General features: G+C 49.6%; 1 protein-coding gene across 2 annotated transcripts in view; it reads left to right on the top strand.

Moving 5' to 3' along the window:
• Nucleotides 1-17,986, top strand: part of EPHB2 (EPH receptor B2) — a 138,672-nt gene that overhangs the window by 100,506 nt on the left and 20,180 nt on the right. The window contains exons 6-12 of one of the 2 annotated variants that reach the window (XM_069782283.1): nucleotides 2,341-2,465; nucleotides 10,168-10,330; nucleotides 11,009-11,117; nucleotides 11,311-11,375; nucleotides 13,874-13,996; nucleotides 14,401-14,648; nucleotides 15,352-15,567. In XM_069782283.1, the coding sequence (XP_069638384.1) occupies nucleotides 2,341-2,465; nucleotides 10,168-10,330; nucleotides 11,009-11,117; nucleotides 11,311-11,375; nucleotides 13,874-13,996; nucleotides 14,401-14,648; nucleotides 15,352-15,567 (1,049 nt within the window). Of the gene's footprint in view, nucleotides 1-2,340; nucleotides 2,466-10,167; nucleotides 10,331-11,008; nucleotides 11,118-11,307; nucleotides 11,376-13,873; nucleotides 13,997-14,400; nucleotides 14,649-15,351; nucleotides 15,568-17,986 lie in introns of both variants that reach the window. The other variant, XM_069782281.1, reaches the window with a different exon arrangement.

Raw genomic sequence — 17,986 nt, 5'->3', positions numbered from 1 at the left:
GAGCTGACAGGCTCCAGAAGTGTTACCTGTGTTACCTATGTTTTATCTTAACACCGGCATGAGAAACTAATCCCAGGAGTTTGTAAATATGGGCCCTGAAGCGGTGGGACTGGGACGTTAAGGTGGAGGGAAGCAGTGCTGTATGCCACAGAGCAAGGGAACATCTGAGATGATACAGAGAGTTTCAGACTGGTGGGTAATGAGACTTGGCTTAACCAGAAATGGATGGAGGGATTGGCGTTTGGGAGGAGGTGAGGCTTTGGTCTCAGAATCTGTTAGAATCATAGAATGGCTTGGGTTGGGAAGGACCTTTAAAGGTCATCTAGTCAACCCCCCTGCCATGGACAGGGACAGCTTTTGCTACATCAGGTTGCTCAAAGCCCCATCCAACCTGACCTTGAACACTTCTGATGATGGAAGTTCTCTGCCCTCGTTCAGTTTTAGTAAGTGCTGGACAAAACCAGAGATTGCCAACATTTTGCTGAGGCTGACCTGCATTGCACCTTCCTTCAAAGGTGGGGAAACCCAGGGAGATGAAGGGAAATGGTGCAGCAGTGTGGTGGCAGGTTTTGCTTTACTCATACCTGGCCCCTACTCCCCTTGGCACACAGGCATTGAACATCCTGGGAGCCACAGTGCTGTGAAACCAGAAAACCAGTAGTGAAGAGGCAAAGACAGTGGATCATAAAAATGGCTTTTGCTGGTATGCTTTGAGAGGAGTTGCTCAGCTGTAATTCATTACAGTGATGTGCAAGAACATGCTGCAGCCACACTGGTCCAAGTAGTGCAGTCCTACCACTGCTGTGTCTGCAGTCCTCAGCTGGCATGGTTTCTGTCACTGCTTGTGATGCCAAGGGAAACCAGACTGGAGATGGGTGAGAGGTGCTGTGCTTTGTGTGCCGCTCCTCCAAGCTGTTTCTCAGAGCTGTCAAATGAGTTGTTCTATGAAATATTGAAAAGGTTGGACCTGGTAAAAACCCTTCTGAGTGCAAGCCTCTCTGCATCCATTTGTAACCAGGCCTGGCATGCAAGTGATGGGGAAGCTTTCTCGCTACCACTTTCCAGTCCTCTCCCACCCCTGAGGCTTCCCCTCTGCCCTGAAGCTGCTGAAGCAGTGAATCTGTGCTGGCAGGTGTGCCAGGACTAACGCTGTGCTGGAGTTAGCATTCTCCGAGGCTGGGCTGGCACTGGGTGAGGTCTGGGATGGCCTTTGGACTGACGTCCATGGAGGCTGTGTTGGCAGTGCCATCAGCAGGCTGGGTGCAGGGCGGGCAAGGACGTGTGCTCGGCTCACCGGTCTCAGATGCAGTGAAGAGCAGGGAGCACACGCATCCATGTGTGCCAGCCGCTCCAGCAAGGGTGGGGGGCTGTAGGCTGATACCGGCAATGCTGTGGCATCCATGCTATCAATACCTGAGCCAACCGGATTAAAAGCGGTCCAGGCTGCTTGCTCACCTGCCCTGGTCCACAGCAAGCAGGATCAGAGCTGGTCAGAGTCTCACAGGGAGGTGGCAGCTCCACGCTGTGGTCCCTGCCCCATGGACTTGTTAGCACAGGTCCCTGGAGGGCACTTTTCCCAAGGTGCGGCACCAGCCAAGACTGCACTGTTCCTACCTGGCCCTGTGTCAAGCCACGTAGGCAATGCAGGTCAGTGCAAGGGGTGGACAGCTGGCTGGGTTGTCTGAGGAGCTGCTGGAAGGTCCCATTGTGCTCAGTGGGACAAGTGGCGTCTGTGGGTGTGCTATTTCCAGGGCACTCTGACGAGGCGGGCGACTCACCATTGTCAGCATGTCAGGTCAGGTTTGCGTTGCCTGCTCAGGCTGCTGTATGCACCTCCCTTGATTGGCATGTGCAACTTGCAGACCTAGCACACCAAGGCAGAGAGGAGCTGCTTGCTTCCTGCGTCTGCCTCTGCCTCTGCCTTGTAAAGCTTCTCTATGCAAATGTCAAAGTACAAAACCCCCTACTTCCCCATAGCAAGCAGGAAGAATTGCGTGTTGCTGGGCTGGTAGTCCTTTTCCAGGGGAACAAGGCTGTGTTTGCTCCAACCTCGGGCTCGTTTTGCCTGGGAATGATCTGTTTTCCTGCCTGAGACACTGCCCTAAATGGTTTCTAATGACAAACTCTTAGTGAGCAGTGGAAACATTTTGCTCTCCTCTAACTGCTCTCTACAAACAGCAAAAGCCAGGATCTCCTGACCCCTGGACAGCCCTGCCACTGCTGGAAGTGAATTCAGTAGCTCCAAATAGCAATAATACACCTGCCTGCCTCCAGCCAGGGGATGCGGGTGCTGCCCGTGCAGGCATCTCACTGAGGCCTCTCTCTTGCTCTCTCTTCCAGCTCCTTCAGCTGTGTCCATCATGCACCAGGTCAGCCGCACCGTGGACAGCATTACTCTCTCATGGTCTCAGCCTGACCAACCCAACGGAGTCATCCTGGATTATGAGCTGCAATATTATGAGAAGGTACTGCGGGACCTTGGCAGGGTTCAGCTGTAGGTTTATGGGAAAGGAGGTGGTACAAAGCTTCATGTGAGGGCATAAGACCAGCTACAGCAGTTGGTTGATCAATACGTTACTTCTCTTGCTGCGGTTGGTCATGTGGGTGGCAGTGACTGTCAGCCCTTTAGAGCCCAGTGGTGGAGACCCTGTGTAGACACTGCAAATGTGGAAGATCTGCTGGTCTTTCAGGAGGAGCTTCTCCCTTCACCTCTCCAGCACTTGTGGCAGGTGGACCCATTGCAGGGAGACCTGGGTAGCCAGGGTCCAGGGTCTAATTTTTCCCCTTCCCCTACTGGGGCACTAGTGGGGAATGGGTATGGTAGGCAGCATCTAGTCCCAGGCTGAACCACACTAGCTGAGTGACCAGTCTTTGAGATTTTGTATAAACCTGTCCATCAGCATGTTTACACCAAAGGTGAGTTTGACATCTGTGTGCAGCAGCCTGAACTCAGGTGTGGTACCAGGGAGAAGCTGTCCCATACTCCCATGGAGGGTACCTACTGCACTACAGAGTCGGGGGGGCTGATGTGAAGGGGTCGCACAGCTCTGGCTCTTTCATCCCTCAGGAACATGCCCCTTCCACCTCCTTCCTGCCCAGGTGAGCACAGGGACTGCAAGCCAGGGCTGTGCCAGGGTGTCCATCCCATGGGGCTGGAGTTATGTGGCTGCTGAGAGACCTGAAGACCATGCTGATGTTGGTCCCAGGACCTGCCAAGCTCTGTCTGGCTGGTGAACTTCATCTGTGCTACCTGGGGGAGGTGGGGAGCAGGAGATTTCTCCTTCCAGGAATCTGCCCCCTTACACAAGGGCTTATAAACTATACATTAAAAATTGCAAACTAACTAATTAAAAAGCTTTATGATTAAATGGAACTGAAAATATTTTTCCCAGCAGTTGCCGGAAGAAATGATTAATCCCCCCCACTGCCTGCCTGTGACCTATTTTCTCATCACCAAGAGCCAGAGGGAGAACGGGGAGGGGGGGGAGCTTCTTTGTAAGCTGTTAAATAGGTCCTGACCTATATTGCATAAATCACAGCCATTTATTTGACCCTTGGAAATGATCCCAGAATATGTGGCAAGATGGATGAGTAGTTAACAAGACAGATCTGGAAGGCAAGTGGGGTCCTCTCCCCAGGGACCCTCAGCATAGAGATAGAAGATCTCAGGGAGTTCATTCTCCTCCTCTTACTTTCTCTTAATCTCTCCCCCTCTTTCTTTCTTCCCCCTCCCCTCTGTTTTCTGGGGGAGGCTGTAAATAAAGGGAATTTTTGTCTAAAGGGCAAGCTGCTGTTCGTGGTTGGTCTTCGCAGCCAACTGCAAGGTGAGCATCTGCTTGCCCCATTGGCAGAGTTTAGGGCACAGCATGTCCCTGATCATGGGGACAAGTGGCCCAAGCCACACTCAGGCAATGCCTGAAATGGCAGCAAGCTCTCAGGTGGAGCACTAGCCCTGGCAGAGAGGACAACACAAGCAGCCCCACATGCTGGTGCTGAGGCGCTCTCTGTTCTCATATTTCATAGAATCGTAGAATGGTTTGGGTTGGAAGGGACCTTTAAAGGTCATCGAGTTCCACCCACCCTGCAATGAGCAGGGACATCTTCAACTAGATCAGGTTGCTCAGAGCCCCATCCAACCTGACCTCGAATGTTTCCAGAGATGGGGCATCTACCACCTCTCTGGGCAACCTGTGCCACTGTTTCATCACCCTCATTGCAAAAAATTTCTTCCTTTTATCTAGTCTGAATCTACCCTTTCTTAGTTTAAAACCATTACCCTTTGTCTTATTGCTACAGGTCCTACTAAAAAGTCTGTCCCTGTGGTTTTTGTAAGCCCCCTTTAAGTACCGAAAGGCTTCTCCCTGATAAGGTCTCCCCAGAGCCTTCTCTTCTCCAGGCTGAACAACCCCAACTCTCTCAGCCTGTCCTCACAGGAGAGGTGTTCCAGCCCTCTGATCATTTTTGTGGCCCTCCTGTGGACCCACTCCAACAGGTTCATGTCTGTCTTGTACTGAGGACTCCAGAGCTGGACACAGTACTGCAGGTGGGATCTCAGCAGAGCGAAGTAGAGGGACAGAATCATTTGAACCTCTTGGTATATTTTTTTGCTAGTGCTTTGGCTGAAGAAGAAAGACATGTCTTTATCTCCTCCCCAGCCAAGATGTATGTCATTCTCAGAAAGGGATCATTGAGTCAAAGCTTAGTCCCACAGCAAGCAAATCTCAGAGGATTTGGAAACAGGTTAAAAAGGTGGAATAACCAAGAACTAGAGGCAGGGCCTGGCCAATGGCAGCAGGTTTGTCTCTCCCCAAACTCCTCTGTGTGTGTCAGCCTTTACTTTGAAGTCCCAGTTGCATACTCAAGGTCTGATCCACCACTAGTCATCACTAGCCAAGGTCTTCATATGCTTCGTCTGCTCAGTCAAGACCCTCTGCATCTTCAACAACGCAATGACACTATATCCTTCTCTGGCTGCTTGGCAGAGCTGAATCTCATTTTAGTCTAGCCATTGCATTACTGAGTTCTGCAATTGAAAGCCATTTACTTGATCCCTGGGAACAGTCCCAAAATGCACAGCTTTGTATGTGCCATGCTCTTCCCCTGCTTCACATCAATACTGCAATTTGGATGGGGTGTGTGACACATCCCAGGTGTGTTCTCATTCGACTGCCAGTCTGTACAGAGGTGATTTTCTTCCAAAATGTTTCATTGCAAACTGTCCCATGTGCTTCTGAATGCTCAGAAAATATCTCTGGAGCTAGTTAAGTTGTTTCTAGTGGAATTTTTTTTGCGCCAGTAGAAAATTATGTTTTATTAACATGAAAACAGTTCAAATGTAAGGATAGCAGCATACGCATCTTGTATAAAAAGTGTTTCGGCTCTTCATTTTGAATTGATTCTCTTCTATATAAAGACATAAATTAAATTTAAAAAATTGGAATAAGTGGTTTAGCATTAACAGAAAAGAGCTGTTCACAATACCTGAAACAGGTATATTTTTGTTTCCATTTCACAGATTATTTATAACATTGCTATTATTAGATGCTATTAAAAATGCCTGTACAGAGGCAACATTATGATTTTCTTTCACATATAGTTAGAGCAAATCAGTGCAGATTGTTACACAAACACTGAATGACGTGTCTGGTCTCTATGGTCCTCTCCTTAATGTATATTTTTTTTAACCTCCAAGAGGCACCTGCCAATGTTTGTCTTACTAAAAAAGTGAGTGTTGTCTTCATTTAGAAAGGGCATAGTAGTTTTTATCCAAAGTCGCTAAACTCATCCTGGAGTGTGGAAACTGGAGACCCACTGCAGTGTCAGGCACTGCAAAGAATAATTAGGTCTCTTTGTTATGCAAAGTGATTGGGTTTAGGGTATGCTGTAAGTTAGTATTTTGTAATTGTTTGAAGACATTCAACCCATCCATTGTGCCCAGTTCGGTCACTAATGCAAATGTTTTAGAGGCACAGGAGCCCTTTGATATCTCCAGCCAATGCTGAGGAAAGGGCATGGGGTGGCTGGGGGGGTTGAAGGGTTTGGGAGAGGTGACCTGTGGCAGCTGATGGTGGAGGTGGGAGTAGAGCTGGCTGTAGCCTTTGTGGTGCGCAGGAGCTTCTGGCAGGAGCCCAGCATCCCCAGGACTGGGTGTCACCAGGGCTCATACCAAGGACAGCTGGAAGCATTGCTCCCGGGCTGGCTCAGAGGACTTTCTTGGTCTCCAGCCTGCAGTGTTGGACACCAGCATCCCCAAGCCTGGGGCCAAAGCTGCTGCCTGGTGTTTCCCACCTGCCCCAGGATGGAGCGAGAGCTGGGATGCCCCTTCCCCCCGTACTGCCCAAACACTTGGAGAGGGCTTTGTCTGGGGAAGACTGTGAGATCAAGAATATTAAGAGGCAACCTTGCCAGGGAGCCCTGCATTAGGTTTCGGGCAGTCCCAGTCCCTGCCCAGGCTCCATGCTGCTTCTGTCTGGGGCTCAGTTTTCTTGTGAGAGGCATCCAGACACTCTTACCACAATTCACTTGATCAGATACCTGGCTGGGAGGCCAAATGCTTTTGAGATCTCCCCACAAGTCATGCTCCCCATGAGAGTCTGGGAGCTGTGGACCCCATGGATCCACCCCCAGAGTGGCCAGCAGGACCCTGTTACCACATCTGAGCATCCCTCCTAACATACTCGATCCCATGGGGGCCGAAATTCAGATGTGTGTGATGATTTGGCATACAGCCTTGGACTAGCTTTGTACGTGTGGCTCTGTTTGCTTCAGGAACCACAGCAGATTGCTGCTGTGCAGACGCACAGAGGAGCTGTCTGCCAAATTAAGTCGGTTGACATTTTTCTTTGGCTTTTTTTTTTGGCTGATAAAACATGACTTTATAGAAACAATTTTTGCAAATCCTTCGAGCATTTCACAGACTATCTGTGTTTCAAGGAACTCTTTCTTTGTTGATCAGACTTTGGTTTCAGCTTAAATTTGGCTCAGGGAAAGGGGAACCAGACAAGGACTCAAAGTCAAACCTTTGAGGAAATAAGTGTGTTATTTTGAATTAGGATTTCCAAACTCAAACCAAAATCAGCAGGGGAAAAAAAAAAAAACAACCAACCACCAAATCTCTGCAAAAAAAACAAGCTGGGAGAAACAGCAAAGGGATTTGGACTTTAAACCACCTGGGATGCCCTGGACCTGCTGGGAGAAGCCCAGAGCGGTGAAAGGGGAGAAGTGTTTGAAGTGAATTGCTGGAGAGGTGATGGCTGAGCAATATGCCAAGAGGAAAGAATAAGTCTGATAAGGGAGGGTGGAGAGGTGTAAATGCTCTTTCCTTGCGGTCTGGGATTAAAAGAGAGCACCACCAGCATTAGCACACCTTTCTGAGATAGACAGACATCAATTTCCCGGGCTATAAACTGTCTTCTAAGCATGCCCATTGCATTCAATTTTAAGTCCTCCAGGAGCAGGGATGAGGTTCCCTCAAACAGTTGGACAAATGATTTTAAAACAACTGTGTTGTTAGTGCCATCCAAGGGCCTGTGAGAATTCATCCAAGCCCTTAAGCACTAAAACTGTAAACATTTCCTGACCCGTTTCTCTCCTAGCCTGCCTGGGAAGGGTCCAAGGGAGTGCTGAGGCCTGATCAGACAAATAAGGCAATCGCTTTTCTGCATGCTCATCTTTTCTTGATCTTTCTTGTCTGTGTATCTGTACTAGAGCTTTTCGTTGTCATTAGTCTAATTTCAAAACAACCCAGTGATACCCAGGCACCTTCAGCACCAGGTCCAGGTGGATAAAACTGGTATTGTAGTTTTCAGAAGAGAAAACTGTTCCTGAATGCTGTTCATAGTGGAGGTCTCCCAGGCATCTGCAGAGCTGCTCTGCATTACCCTGCAGAATGATGTGCTCTTGGCATTTCCAAGCCTCCCAGTTTGACTGCACACTTGGAGAAACACGTTCCTGCCAGACCACTCTCTTACCAGCCGTCCACAGCACAGCACTGCTCAATCAGAAGCTTAATACAAGCAGTTAACTCCATGAATGTTGTCTTTCAGCTGCTTTGCAGCTTTGAGGCAAATAGTCTGCACAAACCCAGGTCATGAGTATAACCCATCTTGCAAATGCCAGTCCACTTGCAATTCTGCTCCAGCACGATGACTAATTGAGAAAGCACCAGGCTCTTCCAGGAACATGAAGAGAACATTGGTTCAACATGGTCTGCTCTATGGAGCCCCGTAGTGAATGACTGTTCTTTGTGGATCTCTAATGTTGCTGGTACTGCAGCTTCTGGCTGTGCAGAAGATTCCCTTGAGTGAAGGCACCAGTGCCTTTCTCAGAAGTGAATGACCATGAAAGCAAAGTCACCAGATAGCTAGCAATGTGGAGTGTGGAAAAGAAAGGAGACCAGCAGCCCCCAAAGGCAAACTCCATCATTTATTGGTGGGCAAGACAACCTCTGACTCATCTTGTGGTCCAGCAGCTGAGGAGGCTGAGGACACAGCCCCCTGTAGGCAAAGGGTGTGCAAAGTTGAGTGCAAGACTCTCCATTGACTTCTGCTTCACCGTTGCCTGCAGGCAGCCAAAGCAGCACAAGGGAGCAACAGCCTGTGCAACTTGCACCTTTGTGTGAGGTTTCCTCGGTTCATCACAAGATGGGACCTTCTGCCTGATTGCCTCTTTGATACCCTCTGTCCTTCAGGAGTCCACTGCAGAAGAATGGTGAGGAGGAGTGGACACTTCGCTCCTCGCTGGGAGTTTCACTCAGAGCTCATGGTAGTACAGTATGAGAAACAATCCCTCCATGCCCCTCTGGTGGCATTTCACAGCTGAGACAAAAGGCCAGTCCTTTGATCACACCTTCAGTCCCACTTGATGGGATTGCAAAAACTGTGTGTCTGACTTCTTCTTTTTGCCAGTTCCTGCCTACTTCTTTTGAGGTTATCATCTCACCTCTCTGGTGAGTCTGTGGGGTGGGAGTCCCTGGGCTTGCTGAGCCCTTTGCAGTGACTTGAAGTTAGGACATCTCAGGGACTTGCTTGTAAACTTGCCAGCTCAGGTTTTGAGCTGTCAGCTGCTGATCTGTTCCAGTGAGTGATCCTGCCAAGGCAGCCTGACCTGCCAGATCAGAGGTGTTACCAGAAAGGATGAGCACTTTCAACATAGCTACAGAAATTTGATTCAAAAATCCATGCTTGTGCCTCCTTCTATAGGGGCTCATACTCACAGCTTGGCTTTCCTAAGATTTTTCTGTTTTCCAGAAACATCATGCTGTTTGCATATATTGCTGCTTTGCACTGACTTTCAGGACTTCATGGCTGCCAGGCACCTGGCCACCTTGCCCTGATCATAGGAGGCACCATGTTCAGTACCACCTTTCATCCTCCTCTGTTGACCTGTTTCTCCATGTCCCTGGGGGGGACAGGGACTGTCTGTTCTCTTGTATAGTGGCTAGCACAGGGAGATTGTGGCCCATCCACTAGTGCTTCTAGATGCTCAGCTAAGGGCATAGTTACTAAGGGCAGTGATGGATCCATCACCTACACAAGTGCAATACCATTTATACCGTTATGATATGACTGCTCAAGTCCTCAGCTAGAAAAACGGCACACAAGGGGTAGGACAGAAATTTGGAAGTAGTTTCACTGTCACTTTTAAATATGCTCTTTGGTTCCCCAGCTTTGAAAACCTACCCATGGTCCTTGGTGAAGCAGACCCTGGGCAGCGGGATGGTAGCAGTACTTCTCCTGAGGTCCAAAACCCTGTGTTCAGCTAGACTTTACCTCCAGCACAGGCAAAGGGAGATGGGGAAGAGCAAATGGAGAGGGTGCTGAGGCTGGATCAGGCACAGGAGGAGGGGGTGAGGAAGAAGGACAGTTCACATCCCCATTGAGCTTAAGGCTTGGAGAAGCGACCTGAGGTTTCTAGCTAACACCGTCATCAGAGCCTTTCCTGAGAGGTGGTGGGTAGCCCGGGGATATCTGTACTCCCATTCCTGCTTCTGTGTCTCCCTGCCGGGAGGCAGGCTCAGAGAAATGACCTGTTTGTAGAGGCCCATCGTCTCCCCATGGTGGTCTCTCCACCCATGCTACCCTGGTCTCCTGTGCTTCCTCCTTCTAGAAATGCAGCGCTTGATTCTGGACTCATTTTTCTGATGACAGATTTCTATTTTCTTGTCAGGATCTGAGTGAGTTAAATTCGACAACAGTGAAGAGCCCCACCAACACTGTGGCAGTACAAAACCTCAAAGCTGGCACCATCTACGTCTTCCAGGTGCGGGCACGTACTGTGGCTGGGTATGGCCGGTATAGTGGCAAGATGTATTTCCAGACCATGACTGAAGGTGAGTCGTGAGCTGCCTCTGCATAAAGGTGACACAGAGTCTAGAGAGACTTGAGAGACTAGAGAGATGGAGATGCACTGGCAGCAGTGCTGGTCCCCTTGCTGTTGGTCCCTTCAAGGGTGCATTGGCAAGTCGGATGCATTTATTCAACCTGGCAAGACCTGGAGAGAGGCATGGGCACTTGGTAGTCCATGCAGGGAATCACATAATCTAGGCCAATTTCTGCCAAGTTTTCTGGCATGGGGGCATGTTCATTCAGTTGGATTTAGAGGAAATGAAATTTATGATTTTCATGTGCACAGCTGTTGATGACAAATGCAGACCTAGGCCTCTGTTTTCTAAATGTGTGCTGCTAAATAAAACAGGCCAAGCCAGTTTTCTGTCCCTGAGGCCAAGGAGCAAGGCACAGCATGCATGCATCCATGGGACTAAACTTACCCACCCAAAAGGCATAGCTCCATCCAACCCTCCTACTGGTGCACATCCCCTGTCGTAGCCAACCTGAGCCATGCCTGGGACAGCACTAGCTGTCCCAGACCAAAACCCTGCCAGGAAGCCTATTAGCAATAGCCATGCAAATGTGGGCAGTGCTCAGGGCCACGCTCTGACCTTGATGAACTTGTTAGCGTGGACCCATCCTGCGCGGCAGTAACCTGTTCCCTCTTCCTTGCATGCCAGCCGAGTACCAGACCAGTGTCCAGGAGAAGCTGCCACTCATCATCGGCTCCTCCGCAGCAGGACTGGTGTTCCTCATTGCTGTAGTCGTCATCATTATTGTGTGCAACAGGTAGGTCAGTCTGAGCGCATGACCCAGGGCTGGGGCTGTGCAAGGGGGTTCTGACTGAAGACAGAGGGTGGCAAGGGTAGGGGAGAGGAGAGTGGGGACAGGAAGGTGAAGGGGGAAAGAGATGTCCCTGGAGTGTGTCTCTCAGTTCTCATGGACCCATGCTGGTGCTCAGGACTCTCTTTCTTTCCAGAAGACGGGGCTTTGAGCGTGCTGACTCTGAGTACACCGACAAGCTGCAGCACTATACCAGTGGCCACAGTACGTACCGCGGCCCCCCGCCAGGCCTGGGGGTCCGCTCTCTCTTCGGTTTGTGTTCCTGTTCACTCATTCCTTGCGGCATGTGGGGAGGGCTCAGGCCACCTAGCCGGGCAGGCATGTGCATGTGTAGACAGGAGGACCTCCGTGCTGTCTGGATCCCCCACCGGTCCCCTATGATCTAGATCCCTGCCCTGCCTTGTAGAGTCCGTGCTCTCCAGACCTGTGTGCTGTCACGTGCCAACCATGCCGTGCGTGCTCTACAACCCCCTGTGACATCCAACACACATCTCTGAAGCCTCACCCTCTTCTGCGGTGCAGCCCCTGCCAACACATCTTGTCTTGCTCCTTCAACTCCTGAGCTCTGCCTAGCTTGCAGGCAGCAGTGAGACCCTTTTCCCAATCTACCCACCTCCTGCAGAGTACTGTCCTTCTGCAGGAATCCACATACCTCGTGGTGCCTTTGCTAGAGCCCATCCCAGTGCTCCCAGAATCCTAGGAGATGTGAGATATATCTATCTATATAGGTATATATATAATACAATATGTAACAATCGCTCGCTTGCAGCCTCCCTCTTCCAACATCCCTGTGTACTCCAAGGCACTCCCTCACATCCAGCATTCCTGCTCTCAGCCTCACTGCACACCCTGCCTCCCCCCAGTGCCTGCTCCTTCCCCTTATTAACCCCTGGCTGCATGCCCTTTGAAATGCCTTTCTCCTTCCTCACTAGAGACCTGTCGCAATAATCCTGCTTTGTTCGAATCTCAGTTGTTATTTACCTTGTTATACTTGCAGCTTCAGGATTTCTGTCCTTTTTCTACCTTGTTCCTGTACAAACCTGAGCCTTGGTCAGAGAATGGAAAACGTCAGTATTGTTTCAGCACAGGACTCACTATTGCTCCTGCATTTACCTAGGAAACATTTCCCAAAAGGCAGAGCACTGAACTGCAGCTCTGTGCCAGAGCAGCAGTGTGCTGGCTGCATTGCTATAACTTACCAGGAGAAATGACACTCTTCAGGAAAGATTATGTAAATGCAACTCTCAGTTGTTTGTCAGTCCGTGCTGCATGTGTAAACATACATTCACGCTTTCTCCTGGGGTCTGGTGTATAATATGACAGCTTCAGGCTGGGATGGCATTCATAGCTGTGCCTTTACGACTGTTGGAACAGGCTCAATGCCACCAGTTGCAGATGAATTGATAACAGGCCTGGGGTGCCTTTTAGCCACATTGTCACTCAACACACCAGTCCAAGGCACAATCCCTGCTCGGCTCCCCAGCAGTGATTGCTCTGGAGAGGCTACAGCTTAGGGTTAGCAGATTGACGAGGTGCAGAGAGCCTGTAAGCATTGCAGCAACTCCTGTGAATCCTACCAGCTTGCTACTTGTGGAGCTGGGAGTCATGCCTCTGGTTCTGTGTTGGGCTCCTTATTTAGTGAACTATGAGCTCTGCTCTCCAAATACCCCCAATTTTGGAGCAAGCCAGAGGCCAGTAAAATGAGTATAGGGGAGGACTGCAGCTGTCCCATGGTGTAGGTAGAGTGCGATGTGGCATCAGCAGTCCAACCTCACCAGGTCCCATGGCCATTGCCTTTCACATAAGCATATCGCTGTGTCTTCTGCTCTGCCTAGCAGGAAGAGCTCGGCTTTTGCAATTTCCCCAGTGTCCCCTTCAGCTTGTCTTGGCCATGTCGAGGCTACCAAGACAGAACCCAGCCTCAGGCAGGGTTACCTGTCAGGAGAACAGCGGGCAGATTGGACTGTCTGTCCTGCTTGCAGTGCCCCTGGAAGGGTCACAGACACCCCTGTGGAGGATTCAGTCTGGCTTGATGGCTGTGTCTGTAGTACCAAGTGCCTAGAGCTGCCTCCCCTATAGAGAGAATGCCTGTAGAGAACCAAGAGCAGCATGTGCCTCAGTTTACATCCCAAGGCGGACCTTCCCCATCTCCTGTCTTGAGTGCTGAGCCCAGGTCTCCTCCTCCACCTTCCCATGCCTCTGAGGGAATGGTGTGCTGAGGTGGAAGCAGGACACAGAGGAGGCCAGCAGGGCAGAGCTGCAGTCTCTACAAACGGTCCTCTTGCAGTGTTGCAGCATGATAAGTGTGGTGTGACATTGGTGTGCCTACGCGCCATCTCCTGAGAACAAATGCTTCCCTTGCTTTTCCTCTGGATCTGCTGAAGTCCAGTCCTGCTGCAGAGGATGTGTGGTTCTCTGTGGTCGCAGTTTGCAGTCCTAGCTAATGATGTAGCCCTCCATTGCCCCAACAATGACTTATGGGCCAATATTCATTATAATCCAGCTTTAACAGTCCTGTGCAAACATGGCTCTGCATGTTCTTTGTCAAACTGCTTTGCTGTGTCTGCTTCATGCCCTTGATTATGTGACTTGCTGAGGTAAAAAAGACCCTCACGTGAATAGGTTTCTCTTTTCCTTGATGCCAGCCATCAGTTGTGCCATTTCCATGTGTCTGTCTGACTCTCTCCTTCACCTTTATGCAGTGACTCCAGGGATGAAGATTTATATCGATCCATTCACCTACGAAGATCCCAATGAGGCTGTCAGGGAGTTTGCAAAAGAAATCGATATCTCTTGTGTCAAAATCGAGCAGGTGATCGGGGCAGGTAGGTGAACTGTGAATGTCTGGCTGACCCTCAGCAGCAGTCTCCTTCATGGTCCCAGGCTTTGGTGAGGATTTAGCCTTCTTACAGGTACTGGGAAGGCTAGTGTCAGTAAGGTCTTATACTTAGCCCCAGCCTGGACTAGCAGGACCAAGGTGGTCCAGTGCTGGAGACAGAGTTCCCATGTGCATATAGTCCCCTGTCCAGTGCTCCTTACCAATGATAAGTCCACCTGAAGGGAGGTCTTTGGTGTGGAGTGAGGGTGGAAGCACAGATCGGATGATGGGTGGTCAGCTCAGGGGCATAGCAGGTGGGCACGGCTGGAGCCGGTGGGAGCAGGGTCCCTCAAGGAGAAAGGCAGCGGTCTGGGAGGCTGACAAGCCCTACCTGTTTCCTCCTGTTCGCAGGGGAGTTTGGTGAGGTGTGCAGTGGGCATCTCAAGCTTCCTGGCAAAAGAGAGATCTTTGTGGCCATTAAGACCCTGAAGTCTGGTTACACAGAGAAGCAGAGACGGGACTTCTTGAGTGAAGCCAGCATCATGGGGCAGTTTGACCACCCCAACGTCATCCACCTGGAGGGAGTGGTGACCAAGAGTTCACCGGTGATGATCATTACTGAGTTCATGGAGAACGGCTCACTGGACTCCTTCTTGCGGGTATGAGATCCCAGGAGCATGCAGCTCCAGAGACTGTGTTGGGCTGGAGGAGGACTGGAGGGGATTCCCTTCCCTGTGCCAGTATAACAAGTGCCCTTCACGGCCCAGCATCCCCTGCCACTGGGGCAGCTGCTGCACAGTCCAGAGGTCTGTGTCTCAGGAACAGAGGTGGAGGTGGCACCAAGGCTGTCATCTGTTATGTGTTTCTGTCCACTCATACTAGCAAAAGGCGGTGCCTGCCTGTACACATGCCCACAGATGCATGTGCAAACTCTGCCTCTGTGGACAGGGAGGGGCAGTCTGACATAGCTTTAACACAGCAGGACTTCACCTCCAGCTGCTCTGTCTAAATATTTATAGGTCTGAGTTTGAAATGGATAATTCGCTGTGATGAAGGGAGATAACCTGCTTAATAGGAATAGATTGCCCCTTCTGAACCCTCCTGTGCAAGGTGTGGCAGATCCACCACCTTTGGATGACAGCAGCCATCGGTAGTAATGACCAGAGGGTGCATGAGGGTGACTTCCAGCCCCTGTGAGCTCTCCACTCTCCACCCTCTTGCTTTTGAGAGGGAACGTACGTACTCATGGCATAGTTGTGTCCTGACAAGCAGCATAGAAAGAGGCTACTGGCTGTTTGCTGGACAGTGGCGGGTTGTGAATTCGCTCCTCTCACGTGGACTCTTTCCCTCTCTTCCCCTAAGCAAAACGATGGGCAGTTCACAGTGATCCAGCTGGTGGGGATGTTGCGGGGTATTGCAGCAGGCATGAAGTATCTGGCCGATATGAACTACGTGCACCGGGACCTGGCTGCCCGCAACATCCTGGTGAACAGCAACCTGGTCTGCAAAGTGTCTGACTTTGGCCTCTCCCGTTTTCTGGAGGATGACACCTCTGATCCCACCTACACCAGTGCACTGGTAAAGCTGCTCTTCCAGAGAGGGAGGGATGGGTGGTGAAGGAAGGAGTCAGGGAGAGAGAGGGAAGGGGGGAGATCCCCCCCTTGACATGGGGAGCACTTTTTCAGGGTGCCAACAATGGAAATAAGGTGCCAGATGGGAAAGACCAATTAAATGTACCAAGGAAGATTTTCTCTTGCAAGGTCCTGTCCAGTTGTCCAGTGGCTGTTGATGGGCCCTATAGCCATTCCTGTGGATAACTGAGCCTTCTTCCAAACATGTCTGCAAACATATACGTTTCCCTGATAAAGCCCTTAGTTGGGATGATGCATAATACCCACCCACCGAGATGCTGCCCTTACAGATTTGTTGCCAGAGCAGCACATTTGGGATTTTTTTACCATCACTGTCCAGTCGTGCTGCCCTGCTGTCTGGGAGGCCATGATCCTTTTTCATGTCATGTCAAGGGCTCAGCCCCAGGAATGACAGACTGAAGTGTGGATGCATGCTGGGCAAAGCCCTGCAGTACTAGATACTGGTCTTCCAGAGAGTCTGCCTGAAGTAGACAGAGAAACCTTCCCAGAAATGGCTTCATGATCATGTAGCACCTTCCCAGGAGTGCCACAGTACCAGTGATGCTAGTGCCACCGAGGACTCATGGCCTGTCTCAGGCTATAGAACATGCACTGGGACCAAAGGATAATTTGAAGACTTTGATGTTGTTCAGTAAGCTTGCAGCCAGGAGTTCTCATAAATACCATTGTTTGCAAAGGCGTACAGCATTGCTCTACAGTGATGCTACAGGATCAATGCCTACGTGCAATGCCTATGACAGGACTTCTTGGAAATAAGTGTTGCTAGAGCTGGGGCATGATCTGTAGGAAATCATCTTTCCCAGATCTTTTGGAGCTGCCAGTGATTAGATGTCTGGCATAGCTCTTAGTGAATTGTAACAGTAGTTGGATACCTAACAAACACCTAAAAATGTGCACTTTTATTCTCATCTGAACTTGTGTAGCTTCAAACATCAACCATTTGATCTTATACAGTCATCCTATGGCTTTTAGAAACACTAGCAACATTTATTTTCACAACATGATCCTTACATCCAATTAATTTTCCCTTTGTTAAGTTAAATACATGGGAACTTCTGGTGTTTACTGCTGTTTTCTATTCCTGTTATTGTGCCTGTAGCTTTTCTCTCTGTCATCTCTAATTTATTCTTCTTGAACTGTGGGCATTGTAGCAGGACATACATTATCTATAATGATAGAATATATGCACCCACTATAGCAGAATACCAGAAGTAATAGCATCTTCCTCTTCAAAATGCACCATCCTTAAACATCCCAAGATGCATGAGTGATTTTTATTATAATTATCCCAGAGACCTTGTGTCCATGGATGGGCAACAGCCACAAGCTATGGCTTTGAAGGTTCATGCTGGACCTTAGGAAAATCTTCTTCTCCAACAGGGTGGTGAAGCTCTGGGTCAGATCACCAGAGAGGTGGGAGGTCTCACTGAAGTAAGTTCCCGCAAGGATCCTCCAAATATACCCAGTCTGTAATTTCTACTTTAGGACTTCTTTTTTAGTAATTTTTTAAATCCACTGCTTCTCAGGAGCTCTCTTAAGAGTATGCCTGATGGAGAGGACATCATGTTTGGTATGGAATGCTTGGTATCCCCCTGTTGTGGAAAACAAAATATTTTGTCTGAGGTTTGTGGCTGTGAGAAGATTAAGGAACTTTTTATCTTTTTTCAATTTTTCTAGCATGTATAAGGTCTGAGCCCTATTAATAAGACATGGTTGTTATTCAACAAAATATATTGTTCCTTAATCTTCTCACAGCCACAAAACGCAGACAATTTTGCTTATTTTTCTGCACAGGGGAAGATTTTCACTTCAGAAGGTCCCTTGAGTTGTGAATGGCTCAAGTCCAAAGACCCTGGTGGAAAATTAGGAGGCTGCAAGGGCTTAAGCAGAGAATTACAATCCCTGTGGCTCCATGCCATGTACACCACTCTTGTGCACTTTGGTGCATAACTCCTCTATGGGAGTGGAGAGCCCTTCTGATTTCTCCAGAGCTGCTGTTGCCCAGCAAGATGACGGAGACCCCAGTGCCCGCCCTGTCCATCCCATTTCCCATCAGTGACCAAGCATGCCATACTAAAGATGTTCACTCCGCCTCTGTCTCCAGAAATGGGCAGGGTCAAAAACTGCTGGATCATGTATATTAACAGACTGACCCACGAGGACTTCAACTCAAGACTCACTGACTTCAAAGTGTCTACAGATGTAGAAAGCTGAAGAGGAGGGTGTTCTAATTCCTTTTATTCTGCTCTGGAGATAGCTAGGTGACAGCAAAAGGATGGAGGGAGATTCAAAGGGGATCAGTTTGGATTTTTCTACATTCATAGCCATTCATTTTTCTACAAAAG

The sequence above is a fragment of the Haliaeetus albicilla genome, chromosome 4 (assembly GCF_947461875.1).
Source record: "Haliaeetus albicilla chromosome 4, bHalAlb1.1, whole genome shotgun sequence".
NCBI lineage: Eukaryota > Metazoa > Chordata > Aves > Accipitriformes > Accipitridae > Haliaeetus > Haliaeetus albicilla.
The sequence above is the reverse complement of the archived record's forward strand: the minus strand, read 5'-3'. Positions and strand labels throughout refer to the sequence as shown.